The 13,671-nt window shown below is 46.8% G+C and overlaps 2 protein-coding genes across 3 annotated transcripts; one reads left to right on the forward strand and one right to left on the reverse strand.

Annotated features, from left to right (window-relative positions):
- The first annotated feature begins 1,669 nt into the window (after positions 1-1,669).
- On the forward strand, positions 1,670-3,000 carry LOC123121683 (chlorophyll a-b binding protein 1B-20, chloroplastic). The gene is made up of 3 exons (XM_044541699.1): positions 1,670-1,955; positions 2,048-2,463; positions 2,619-3,000. The coding sequence occupies exons 1-3, from the start codon at positions 1,771-1,773 to the stop codon at positions 2,753-2,755; spliced, it is 738 nt and encodes a 245-aa protein (XP_044397634.1). The 5' UTR covers positions 1,670-1,770; the 3' UTR covers positions 2,756-3,000.
- Positions 3,001-3,180: 180 nt separating this feature from the next.
- On the reverse strand, positions 3,181-6,721 carry LOC123121682 (O-fucosyltransferase 39). Of its 2 annotated transcripts, none has more exons than XM_044541697.1 (10): positions 6,488-6,721; positions 5,775-5,837; positions 5,625-5,706; positions 5,470-5,540; positions 5,282-5,370; positions 4,988-5,191; positions 4,317-4,575; positions 3,981-4,208; positions 3,713-3,910; positions 3,181-3,631 (listed from the first exon to the last, which is right to left on the reverse strand). In XM_044541697.1, exons 1-10 carry the CDS (start codon positions 6,620-6,622, stop codon positions 3,422-3,424), a joined length of 1,539 nt encoding a protein of 512 aa, XP_044397632.1. In that variant the 5' UTR covers positions 6,623-6,721; the 3' UTR covers positions 3,181-3,421. The 2 variants fall into 2 exon arrangements, with proteins under 2 accessions (XP_044397632.1, XP_044397633.1); XM_044541698.1 differs by having other exon boundaries at positions 5,470-5,545; positions 6,488-6,703.
- Between the last annotated feature and the right edge of the window lie 6,950 nt (positions 6,722-13,671).

The following is a 13,671-nucleotide window of genomic DNA, read 5'->3' on the forward strand; positions in this document are numbered from 1 at the left end:
GTTGGAGACGTATCACGTGCCTGCGCGGTTGTCGGTGGTGGACTCCCCGATTTAGATCTGGAGAGGGCGGCTCCTCTGGCCGGGTGTACACGGGCGGCGTGGCCTGAGGTAGCGTAGGTCGGCCGTCGCCAGTGGTTCCAGTTGCGGGTGGTGGCCTAGCGTGGGGGCGTGCTTTGGTGGGGCTGTGAGGTGGTGTCTGCGGCTGTGGGTGCCTCTTCCAGGAGCGTGGGTGGTGCGGGTCAGTGGGGGCGGCGACGCTCGGAACTGGGTGTTGTGCCCTTGCAGGCGGTGCTGGGTGGTGGAACGATCCTCCTTCTCCTGGCTCTAGGCCGACAGCATGGCTGTGAGTCAGGGTTCGCGCTCGGGTGGATCTGTACGGGGCCCGAGGCAAGTCGAAGTTCGCACTCCGGGTAGGTGTGACAGGGCTCGATCCGGATGGTGGTATGACTCTTCTGGAAGTCGGGGCGACAGTCCTACATGGTGAGATTTTGCGCGTGGCTCTACGGTGAGTTGCGTGTTAGCATGACGGCCCCTCCTATTGGCTATGTGGGTAGGAAGGGGGCGGTGGTGGGTAGTCCTGGCGTCGTCCTGGCTCATCTGGTGGTGGCTCCGTGGTCCGGATCTGGAGGTCTCGTGCTGGTCCATTTGGTACCTTAGGTGGCTATGGCGAGGATCCGAGCGAAAGCTCCGCACTTCGGTGCCGACCATGCGACCATAGTGATGTCTGCGGGTGTCACTTGCCTCTTGGGGGCGTCATTATGTATCTCTTCCCCGTTTCAAGGGTTCCTGGTGAGAACCCTAGCCCGTCGTTTCGGGATCGGTGGCAGTGGCGCTCCGCGTCATTACCCTCTTGGGTGCATTGTCAGGGAACTCAGGTATCATCTGGTTACAGCGCGTTGGCGCCTTCATGCTTGCTTTGATCCTGGCATGAAGCTTCTTCGGTTTTGGGTGGAGTGGATTCGTTGGTGTTCTCTCATTTACACGTATCCTCGCAGTCAGTCCTCGGTCCTCACTATCGCATTGGCTGGATCGAAACTCCACGATCCGGAGCGAGAGGACATGCGCTTACGATACCTTGGTGTGTTCGGTGCATCGGTGTCCCGTGGTTTCCCTAGGCGGTGCCGTTTTGGTTCGGTAGTCTAGGTCGCCTCATGTTAGTGTGGCGACGCCTATTTTCTTATTTGGCTAGCTGCGGGTTGATGGCGTCCTCGCCGTGACTGGCTTGTATGGGGTTCTTTCCATCACCTTGCATCGCTTCGGCCGTTTGTGTTTTGTTCAGGAACCAGTCTCATAAGATTTTTTTTTCCTGTCTCATAGGATTTTTTTCCCCTGTTTCGTGTGGAAGAGGTTGAAAGTTCAAGCAAACAGACCAACCCGGCATGGCACCATGTACAGTTGTACATCATGTCGGATCGGCCGATCGACGTGGCAGCCAGGTAAACCGAACGTGCGTTTCCCCGACCAATAGCGATCCTCCTTTTGATTCCGCATTATCCATGATCCAGATAACGCACATACGCCTCCCGGTCTCCCACTGGTCCATCTATCCAGTCTCCTAACGCAAGCGAATCGCAGCCGTCGGTCGACGCAGTGGCGCCAACGTACGCCGTCCATCTGGACCTCCGGGCCCCAGCTGACCACACCCACAAATCACCGAAGCGCAGCTCAATACAAAGGGCCAAGCGCAGGTGAGGAGAGGCAGAACCACCACACACACCGACGCACTCTCACTCTCCTGCCGCGGTGCGCCGTACCTGCTCTCTAGACAAGATGTCGTCAGTCAGTGCCCGCGCTCCCGTGGCCGCTCTCCGGCCAGCGGCGTCAGCGTCGAGCCCCCGGTTCCTGGGCGACTCCGGCCGCGTCGGCCTCGCCAAGTCCACACGCCGCGACGTCGCCGTCCAGGCCAAGGGGTCGTGGCTCCCCGGCCTCCCCTCCCCTGCCTACCTCGACGGCAGGTGGGAACATAACAATAACACATGATGCGCTTCATGCAAGATGCAGCGCACATACTTGTATGCTAATACTCTTTGTTGGATGGATCGTTCAGCTTGGCGGGTGACAATGGTTTCGACCCGCTGGCGCTGGCGGAGGACCCGGAGGACCTGCGGTGGTTCGTGCAGGCGGAGCTGGTGAACGGGCGGTGGGCGATGCTGGGGGTGGCGGGGATGCTGATCCCGGAGGTGCTGACCAAGGCGGGGCTCCTGAACGCGCCCGAGTGGTACGACGCCGGCAAGGAGACCTACTTCGCCTCCTCCTCCACGCTGTTCGTCATCGAGTTCATCCTCTTCCACTACGTCGAGATCCGGCGGTGGCAGGACATCAAGAACCCGGGCTCCGTCAACCAGGACCCCATCTTCAAGAGCTACAGCCTCCCGCCCCACGAGTGCGGCTACCCCGGCAGCGTCTTCAACCCCCTCAACTTCGCCCCCACCCTCGAGAACAAGGAGAAGGAGCTCGCCAACGGTACCTCCATAGTCTCTCTTCTTCTTCTTCTTTTTTCAAATATCCAGCTAGATGGCTGGCTTCTATTTCATGATCCATCGTCTCTTCTGGACCCTCGGTTCCTAATCGGACGGCTCTTGTTAATTTTTGGATTTTTTTTTCATTCATTCATTCAGGTAGACTGGCGATGCTGGCGTTCCTGGGGTTCCTGGTGCAGCACAACGTGACCGGCAAGGGCCCGTTCGAGAACCTGCAGCAGCACCTGGCCGACCCATGGCACACCACCATCATCCAGACCATCTCCGGCCAGTAAATCCGTCGATTTCACCGACCGGGGAGGTTTCAGGTGGTCTGAATTGTTATTTTGGGGTACTGAGGATGTACAAAGTGTGGAGGAGTAGGTGGACAGTGCAAAAATGTGTTGTAATCTTAAAGCTCCGGTGGTGAAACTTTCTTCTTGTGGATTCGCCCATGGCTTCCGATGGAGGCTGTACTTGTAATATCACCCATGCGTGTTATTCTAAACATGGCAAAACATACTACTAGTTTGAAGCATTAGTCTCGAATTAACTGTGATATCACCCGTGTTATTTTAAACAAGGCAAAATATAGTTTGAAGCACTAGTCCTGAATTCGATGTGATGATACCAATAGTAAATCAAAGCAGAACTTCATACAACACCGGGCTCGCAGATGTAGAACAGCAGAATCAAAGAAGAAGAAAAAGGAACCAGTATATGAAGTCACAGATACACAACATCAGTCCCAAAACTACAATTTCGTTGTATGGAATGTGCAACAGCACAAGATTAGAGTCCTTCAAGGCTCAACGTACAGTGCGTAAAAATTGGTTAAGAATTAAGATCCTATTGGAAGAGGCGGCCAACTGATTCAACAAAATTCAGAACTAATATATGTATATCCACATGAGTTTATCCTAATTAGCAACAACGAGTAACTCAGCAGAAAACTCGGCAATCTACCCTTGGCACATACAATCTGGGGCAGGATAAGTATAGATAGATTGCTTCGGCTTCCTCAGCCGGATCTGCCCGTATCTACCTTTGTGGCCTGCCTGTACAGCCTGCTGAAACTCTGACCACTCCATGCTCTTGTTCACAAATATGTGGCCAAGCAATGTCATGTTCGGCCTTATCGTCTTCAAATTCCTGTAGGCCCGGTGGGCCAGCTAAATCAACCATAATCTAGTTAGGACCAATAAAGAAAGAGGAGAAATCTCGCGAATACAGCAGAGGCCAACAGGATTTACCAGTGCATTATGCATATTGCCAGGAGAAGCAGAGATGAAAACATCGCTGTGCATGCTGATATGGTAGTCAAGAGCTGCTAGCACAGAAGCCTTCCCTTCAACATTAGCAAGTTCATCTGCCGATGCAAGGCTCCTCTTGTCTTCCATCAGCGGGAAAAGTTTGCGCAAGCTAGAGATCCTAGCTTCCCCTCCATATACCTTAATAGGTGATGTATGTTAGACCTTTCTACTTCCACTAAGGAGAATAAGCGAGCGCAGGGAGTCAAACCTTGTGAGAGGCAAGATAAAATCGAGTTGTGCTGTCAAAGCCAAGCGCTACTAGTATCAACCCAATCTCTTCTGGAGTCAACGGGCAGCGTCCTGTGTTGCGAAGCTCCTCATCACTTAACTGTGAATTTAATACCCTCCCTTGCCAGATAACTTGCCTGTACTTAGCCAGAGCTAATTTTTCAGCTCTACCACCGCCAAAGTCACAGGCAGAATGCGCAGCCATATCCTGAAAATGGAGGTCAGCTTGAGATGTTTCAGAGTGGCAATTCCCCGAAGAGAACAAAAAAAATATATACATACGACTTCCAAATATTGCAGAAGCCCTTCCATTTACCTTATCGAAGCGGAGATGTAAAACTGCGTAGTTTCCATCCTGATCTGTGTTTTCTTCTACAACTTGTTGGGCAAATTCAGTGGAATGCCCCTGGACTGGAGATCTCAAGCGCTTCTCAAGGGTCCTCCCCAATGAGGTAATGTAAGGCACAAAAACCAGGGCTTCAAAGTTAACTTTACAGCGCAGGCGTTGAATGTCCACAGGCAAATCATCAAATGCAAGGCGGTGAGAAAAGGGGGCAATGGCTGCAATGCCATAGCTGACAAGGGAAACAACACGTACATGAGATTCTTGGTGAAGTATTCCCCTCACAAAGTAACCAACTATTGAAGTTAGACCACAAATTATAATGTTAATGCTACAAAGCCTGTTCAGTGGCCATCAACCTGGGCTAAACATGAACTGCAGTTTCTTAGCATTATTATGCCATGCAATATATGTCAAATACCACCACTGTTCACAAATACAAGATGTTTTGAATATTTTAATATGGACTACATACGGACTGAAATGAGTAAACAAACACACTAAAACGTGTCAACATACATCCGATTCAGAAAAAAGTTAGAACATCTTATATTTGCAACATGTGTCAGTACAAAGGGTACTGCAGATCTTCACTTACTCAAGGGGTCTAGAGAAGTGACTATATGACCAAAGAAATCACAAACCTTTGCAGGATAGGACTGACATTCTCTATATACCAATTAGCTGAGGCATGAACAGGTGCAGTTTTTATTCTTGTAGCACGTATTCCTGTGCCATAGAACTCTCTTTTGCTCCACGAATATTCTTTTGGTGGACTTCTCACTATTGAAACCTCGCCTTTTAGGGTGTTGATAAAGTGATCCACATTGAAAATATCTCCGAATGAGCTGCAGCACAACTAAAACTTTCACTTCCAATTTAACAGGAGAATATAAAAACTAAAAAGATACAGTAGTACTCTGAAACTTCAAAAGCACCTTGAGTCTTTCCAAACAGGGTTTACTTCAAGATGTGGAATCACAAGAGTAGCATTCAGAATCTTAGCAACCGCAACAGCATCACATATCTAGAGAACAAAAAGAAAGAGCCAGATGGTATAAAATCTCAACCAAGCAAGCTGTCTTAAATCTAACATCATGAATCTGGTACATAAAAAGTGTGTTACCCCCATTCTTTGCTGGTTCAGGCCACCATCAAGAAATACTTGTATGTACCCACTAGGTTCCGAAGGTAACCCTACACTTTATATAACCAAATGCTTAGTGATCTGTCGCAGCAGGAGGCATATCATTACATAACCATGTTATCTCAGAGTGTTACCACGAGTAATCGATGACCTTATGCATGGTTTCCACCCCTGATCAGGCAAGGGTGTCCAGAGATCTCTCTTTTGTTCATCTGGCTGTACAGAAAGCAAGTTAGACTTCAACATAACTACTTCCATTTTTCATCTGAGTTCTGAATACTCACTATTGTCCATCGCAAAGACTCATTCAAAAGAGACTCGTGCATTGGCTTAGGGGCATTCCACTCCTGCAATACATAGTCATACACATTGTCCACATGATTAATCTTAAAAATATAATATCGCAGTTTGCAGAAATATTTACTAAGGTCCACTTGAGTTGCCAATCTATCTTCATAGCCATAGTACTAATCCAGTACATATGTTATTCCCAATACTGTCATGGACTCATGGTAGCTGAGTACAGTCCCACACTGCCACAAAATGCATATAAAATCTAGTAATCAAATATTGTAGACCACTGTCCAAACCAAAATATTCTATGCAACTGGCATGATGCTATCCATCAGAAGAATCCAGATCTTGCACACTTTGCTTATTTACAGGTTGCACACTTTGCTTATTTACAGGTACCTCCGCATCGACATACATATGCCAAATAAACAAATGTAATTTCGCACTTCCAATTCAACAGGACAGAGAGTCATGAATTCGCCACATCATTTCACCTTCCACATACATTCCTCCCCCAACAGTGCCAATCCGTCTAGATTATATCCAATTTTCGCGCACCCAAGACAATCGGACTCGGCAAAGTGGCAAACTAGCAAGAAGAAGCGTAGGAAGCATCTAGAAAAGCAGAAGATCGCCAATATGACGATACACCGGCTCAAATCGAATCGACTGGAGGGGAGGACGGCGACTATAGGGGACGCACCGAGAATAGGGAAGGGAAGGCGCGGCCGAGCGGGGAGAACAGCGCGGGGAAAATAGCCGGGAGGAGCACGACAGCGGCTGCGGCGGCCAACGCCGGGCCCCTCGCCGGAGGCGACGAAGCCGACGGCCTCCGCATCTCACCCGTCTCAGGTGCGAAGACCAGGTGGAAGAGAATCCTACAAGGCCACAGCAATTGACTGACGTGACTGAGCCCGGCTACGAGGTGGAAGTGGGCCTACTGTGTTCAAAATTGGCCCATCCATTTCGGCTCCTCCGTCCGACGGGAGGACTTCTGCCAGGAAATTTGCAGTCGCCCCTCAAAAGAAAAGGAAATTTGCAGTCAGATCCGATATTCTAAATATCCACTAGTTAATGTAATTTTGCCTAAAAAAACTAGTTAATATAATTACCCCTAAAAAACTAGTTAATATAATTACCCCTAAAAAAACCAGTTAATGTAATTTCGCCACAACAAGAGGAAAAAAAGGAAGAGGGGGGGGGGGGATAAAGAATTCACCGCACCATCTCACTCTCCACATAACTTACTCCCCTACAATACTAGTCCGTCTAAAATATATCAATTTTCACGCACCACAGATGACTCGGCTCGGAAAAGTCACAAACTAGGCGCAGGAAGTAGCTAAAAAAGCCAAGTAGATCGCACATATGACGCTACACCGGCTCAAATCAAACCGTGTGGAGGAAAGGATGTCAACTGTAGGGGACGCACCGAGAATAGAGAAGGGAAGGCACGACCGAGAGGGGAGAACGGCACAGGGAAAATAGTCGGGAGGAGCACCACAACCACTGCAGCAGCCAACGCTGGCCCCCTCGCCGCATCTCCCTGTCTCATTTTTTTAGGGGACCTCCTCGTCTCAGGTGAAAGTGAATCCTACAAGGCCCCAACAATTGTGACTTGGTGAGCCCGGCTACGAGGTGGAAATGGGCCTATGTTCAATGGACTATCGGGAAATTTGCAATCATATCACATTTCTTAACAAAATTTGCAACCCCTCAAAAAAATTGCAACCTCTCAATTTTTCTTTTGCAGAATTTCTCAAAACAAATTGCACTTGCTCAATTTTTTTTGAAGTTACGCTAAAAAAAGTTCCGGGCTAATCTAAACAAAATCATGACATGGTAAAGAAATCTTGTATCAACACTATCACAAGAACCCCTCACAACATGTCTTTTAAGGACCACAACATGTTTAGTAACAATTGAAATGGGAGTTTGCAGAAGGAAGTTTGTGAAGGGATTAAGTATGTAAAGTAAGCAGATTTTTATTTCTATAAACCGTTGTTTGGTACTCCCTCCGTAAACTAATGTAAGAGCATTTAGATCACTATTTTAATGATCTAAACGCTCTTATATTAGTTTACAGAGGAAGTAGTATATGATGTGAATTAAGGATAGTGTAACGGCCTGGGATAGTACTACCCGAAGTAGAATTACTTGTTTTTTTCTTGCCTCGTGTCATCATGTCCTCAGGCTTCAATTTTGAAATGATGTTCGATTAAACCCTCAGTAGTATTGAAAATGTCAACCTATAACTAACTTCAATATTTAACAAAATGGCTAGATTTCTTGAAACCCTAAATATAGCCTTCAACTTATATTAGAAAGCACCCAATTGAAATTTTTCGATAAAAGGTGGATTTTATTGACCCAAAATGAAGCATCAAGTGGATACAAACGTAATGAGCACACACCCGTCTTTTGCACAGTTAGGATGCACACAATCAAATCAACGCACATACACAAAAAAGCGTCGGCAAATAGCAAATTCATATAAGTCCAAAGCTATTCTTAAGCAAGAGAAAAAGTCAAAAACCTGAAGCGATCAAATCCGTGATCGACAAACTACAACAATGATCACATCCGCACCAACCATCTGATGGCACCACGAGGAAAATGAGGTTCTTCAACAACAACGCCTTCAGAAAGGAAGCGACACTCGAACGCCGCCGTCACCTGATCCAACCACCAAAGGCCAGAACCTACGATATAAATTTTTGGAATAATTTATCGCAACTTTTTGTTCAATCCATGTTATTGATTTATTTCCATATAAGATATAAATGAATACAAGAAATATCTTTTTGCGGTTTTGATTTAGGCCAGCAAGGCTACACCTAAAATTTCATCAAGTTTGGAGCTCATTTAGGCCCTCAAATATTTTACAATGATGGCAATCAATTTTTGCATAGTGCTAAATTAATAAAACATTCACTGTTTCACAGGGGCGGCCCATTTGGGTCTTCCTTAACTATATATCGCCACAGAGCCCATACCTCGACCCATTCCCATACCTCGCCCCATTCCTCGTGGCCTACTTAGCGCCCATTAGGCGGCTTTTTACTAAGCCCCGCCCACCTAAGCCCAGGTAGCCAAGTGAAAAATCCCCATGTGCAGAGAGTATTGTAGCACTTTCTAAAGTAGGGGTGGTAAGTATGGAGTGTCAAACCCAAAAGGAGCTAAAGATAAGATACCTATTCTGTCAGGTTTTATCTGACACTGATATAACCCTACGTACACCAAACGTTGCTTCAACTAGACCTTTTAGTAAAAGATAATTTCAAGTTTTGGAGAAAGTGAGTGGAGTAGCGGCGGTAGGTGTTGTGAATTCATCCCAAGAAAATTAACTATAATACTAGATTCATAATCATGCTTTGTATTTTTATATGTGGGAGGCCTATGCTAACATGCCACAAAATCCATTGATCGCGTATACTCATGATCGAAACCCCCAGCAAGCATCCACAACTACTAATAGTTTATTAAGGTCAAACTCAACCATAACATTAAGAGCTAAATGTCCTCTATATCCTATATGCAACCCTTAACAAACTCGCAACATGGTAATACTTGTCACTCCGACAATCCATCCTAAGAAAATTTGTGACATATTTGCAAACTCTAAAGTGTGATCCAACATAGGTGCGCGCTCATATGTTCAGCACTAAAGGACATCACTATGCAAGTCCTATCAATCATAATAGATCAGCAATCACCATAGGACAAAAGGGATCTACTCAGACATGATAGCAATGCAACGAATCTTTAGATAAAAATTCCTAGCATCAGACACCATGTTCAAGTAGAGGATTACATAGGTTTATGGGTATGTGGACCACTACAGAGAGTGTGGATATGGCGATGGAGATGGTGGTGAAGTTGATGGACACGATGGATACAATGGTGGTGATGATGGTTCCCTGGCGACGCTCCGACACCGCGGGAAGAGAGGGGAAGAGGGAGTGAAAGAACATGCGGTGCCCCCATGTTTGGTTTTGGTAATTGATGACAATCTCTATGGACTAATGGTTGCCTTGAGTTATATTTGAAGGATTTGTCCATAGGCATTTCTTGAAGTTCATGTGTTGGTTTCAAGGAGTTTATGTGGTGACCAAGGTGTTATTAAGGAATTATCCAAAGATTGGTCATGTGAGAGTTGAGCTTATTTGCAAGCATGTCTTGGAGAAGAAGATTGTGTGATCATTCATGTATATCTTCAAGACATCATCCAAATGAAGAGAGTTGAAAAGATTCATGGTTGATCAAGACTAAGTCAAGAGTGAATCAACTTGATCAACTCACAAAGCGTAGAAGATGTACCGAGAGGGATCAAGCGATCCCATGGTGTGGTAAACATTGTCAATTACGCTTTGTGTACTAACCCATGATCTTCGTGAGAGTTCTTTGTGGGGTTAGGTTGCGGTGTGCAAGTTCAAGTGAAGCATCATGAAGAGATCAAATGCTTGAAGCTTGCCGTCCATTGTGGTGACAATGGACTTGTGAAGATGTTGCGGTGTGCAAGTTCAAGTGAAGCATCATGAAGAGATCAAATGCTTGAAGCTTGCCGTCCATTGTGGTGACAATGGACTTGTGAAGATGTGCGGAAGAGTGGCTCACCCATAGTGGAGCATGGGGGAGAAATCAACTAGTCTTCATCGAGCCAACGCAACCAAGAAAGGTGGTCCAACTTGAGGGAGTCAAGATCGTCATCATCTAGCTCAAGTGGACCATGTGCAAGGCAAAGGTTTGCTCTTGATAGGTTTTCTATTTTACCGGTCTCATGATGGTAGTTGGGAGACCGGGTTATAGGATCGATTGTCGTACTATCAAGGGGGGCTCTCGATGAGTAGCTTGATCGTATCGTTCATAGAGAGCTCAAACCATTGCGTCCTTGCATCATCTTTATTGGTTCTTGTTTGGTTCTTCTCTTTGTGAGTTTTGGAGCTTATGGTCATCTTGATGACAAGCTCGAGTTCATCGAAAACGGAGTTCACTCGCATCTTCTATGATGTTTTCGATGTTGGAGGTTATGCCGGTTCTTCTCGGTTGGAGGTTTCACTCCTCTATTTGTTGGCATACCTCCCCTTGTTGGTAATCGTAGCATAATTTTAAAATTTTCCTACACTCACCAAGATGCATCTATGGAGTATACTAGCAACGAGGGGAAGGGAGTGCATCTACATACCCTTGTAGATCGCGAGCGGAAGCGTTCCAATGAACGTGGATTACGGAGTCGTACTCGCCGTGATCCAAATCACCGATGACCGAGTGCCGAACGGACGGCACCTCCGCGTTCAACACACGTACGGTGCAGCGACGTCTCCTCCTTCTTGATCCAGCAAGGGGGAAGGAGAGGTTGATGGAGATCCAGCAGCACGACGGCGTGGTGGTGGATGTAGCGGGTCTCCGGCAGGGCTTCGCCAAGCTTCTGCGAGAGAGAGAGAGGTGTTGCAGGGGAGGAGGGAGGCGCCCAAGGCTGTAGCTTGCTGCCCTCCCTCCCCCCCTTTATATAGGCCCCCTTGGGAGGGGGGCGGCCAAAACCCATCTAGGGTTGGGGGGCGGCGGCCAAGGGGTGGAAGGGGTTGCCTTGCCCCCCAAGGCAAGGGGGAAGTCCCCCCACCCTAGGGTTCCCAACCCTAGGCGCATGGGGGGAGGCCCATGGGGGGGCGCCCAGCCCACTAGGGGCTGGTTCCCTTCCACTTTCAGCCCATGGGGCCCTCCGGGATAGGTGGCCCCACCCGGTGGACCCCCGGGACCCTTCTGGTGGTCCCGCTACAATACCGGTAACCCCCGAAACTTTTCCGGTGGCCGAAACTGGACTTCCTATATATAATTCTTCACCTCCGGACCATTACGGAACCTCTCGTGACGTCCGGGATCTCATTCGGGACTCCGAACAACTTTCGGGTTTCCGCATACATATATCTCTACAACCCTAGCGTCACCGAACCTTAAGTGTGTAGACCCTACGGGTTCGGGAGACATGCAGACATGACCGAGACGCCTCTCCGGTCAATAACCAACAGCGGGATCTGGATACCCATGTTGGCTCCCACATGCTCCACGATGATCTCATCGGATGAACCACGGTGTCGAGGATTCAATCAATCCCGTATGCAATTCCCTTTGTCAATCGGTATGTTACTTGCCCGAGATTCGATCGTCGGTATCCCAATACCTTGTTCAATCTCGTTACCGGCAAGTCTCTTTACTCGTACCGCAATGCATGATCCCGTGACTAACGCCTTAGTCACATTGAGCTCATTATGATGATGCATTACCGAGTGGGCTCAGAGATACCTCTCCGTCACACGGAGTGACAAATCCCAGTCTCGATCCGTGCCAACCCAACAGACACTTTCGGAGATACCCGTAGTGCACCTTTATAGTCACCCAGTTACGTTGTGACGTTTGGCACACCCAAAGCACTCCTACGGTATCCGGGAGTTGCATGATCTCATGGTCTAAGGAAAAGATACTTGACATTGGAAAAGCTCTAGCAAACGAAACTACACGATTTTTTATGCTATGCTTAGGATTGGGTCTTGTCCATCACATCATTCTCCTAATGATGTGATCCCGTTATCAATGACATCCAATGTCCATAGTCAGGAAACCATGATTATCTGTTGATCAACGAGCTAGTCAACTAGAGGCTTACTAGGGACACGTTGTGGTCTATGTATTCACACATGTATTACGATTTCCGGACAATATAATTATAGCATGAACAATAGACGATTATCATGAACAAAGAAATATAATAATAACCATTTATTATTGCCTCTAGGGCATATTTCCAACAGTCTCCCACTTGCACTAGAGTCAATAATCTAGTTCACATCACCATGTGATTAACACTCACTGGTCACATCACCATGTGACCAACATCTAAAGAGTTTACTAGAGTCAACAATCTAGTTCACATCACTATGTGATTAACACTCAATGTGTTCTGGTTTGATCATGTTATGCTTGTGAGAGAGGTTATTAGTCAACGGGTCTGAACCTTTCAGAACCGTGTGCTTTACGAATATCTATGTCATCTTGTGGATGCTACCACGCGCTATTTGGAGCCATTTCAAATAATTGCTCTACTATACGAATCCGGTTTACTACTCAGAGTCATCCGGATTAGTGTCAAAGTTCGCATCGACGTAACCCTTTACGACGAACTCCTTTCCACCTCCATAATCGAGAAAATTCCTTAATCCACCAGGTACTAAGGATAAGTTCGACCGTTGTCATGAGATCCTTTCCCGGATCACTATTGTACCCTCTTGACCAACTCATGGCAAGGCACACTACATGTGCGGTACACAGCATAGCATACTATAGAGCCTACGTCTAAAGCATAGGGGACGACGTTCGTCCTTTCTCTATCTTCTGCTGTGGTCAGGTCTTGAGTCTTACTCAATACTCACACCTTGTAACACAGCCAAGAACTCCTTCTTTGCTGATCTATTTTGAACTCTTTCAAAATCATGTCAAGGTGTGCTGTCTTTTGAAAGTATCATCAGGCGTCTTGATCTATCTCTATGGATCTTGATGCCCAATATGTAAGCAGCTTTATCCAGGTCTTCCTTTGAAAAACTCCTTTCAAACAACCCTTTATGCTTTCCAGAAATTTTACATCATTTCGGATCAACAATATGTCATTCACATATACTTATCATAAATGTTGTAGCGCTCCCACTCACTTTATTGTAAATACAAGTTTCTAACAAACTTTGTATAAACCCAAAAACTTTGATCACTCCATCAAAGCGTATATTCTGACTCCGAGATGCTTGCTCTAATCCATGGAAGGATCGCTGGAGCTAGCATACCTTTTAGCATCCTTAGGATCGACAAAACCTTTCTGATTGTATCACATACAACCTTTCC

The sequence above is a fragment of the Triticum aestivum genome, chromosome 5D (genome assembly GCF_018294505.1).
Source record: "Triticum aestivum cultivar Chinese Spring chromosome 5D, IWGSC CS RefSeq v2.1, whole genome shotgun sequence".
Classification (NCBI taxonomy): domain Eukaryota; kingdom Viridiplantae; phylum Streptophyta; class Magnoliopsida; order Poales; family Poaceae; genus Triticum; species Triticum aestivum.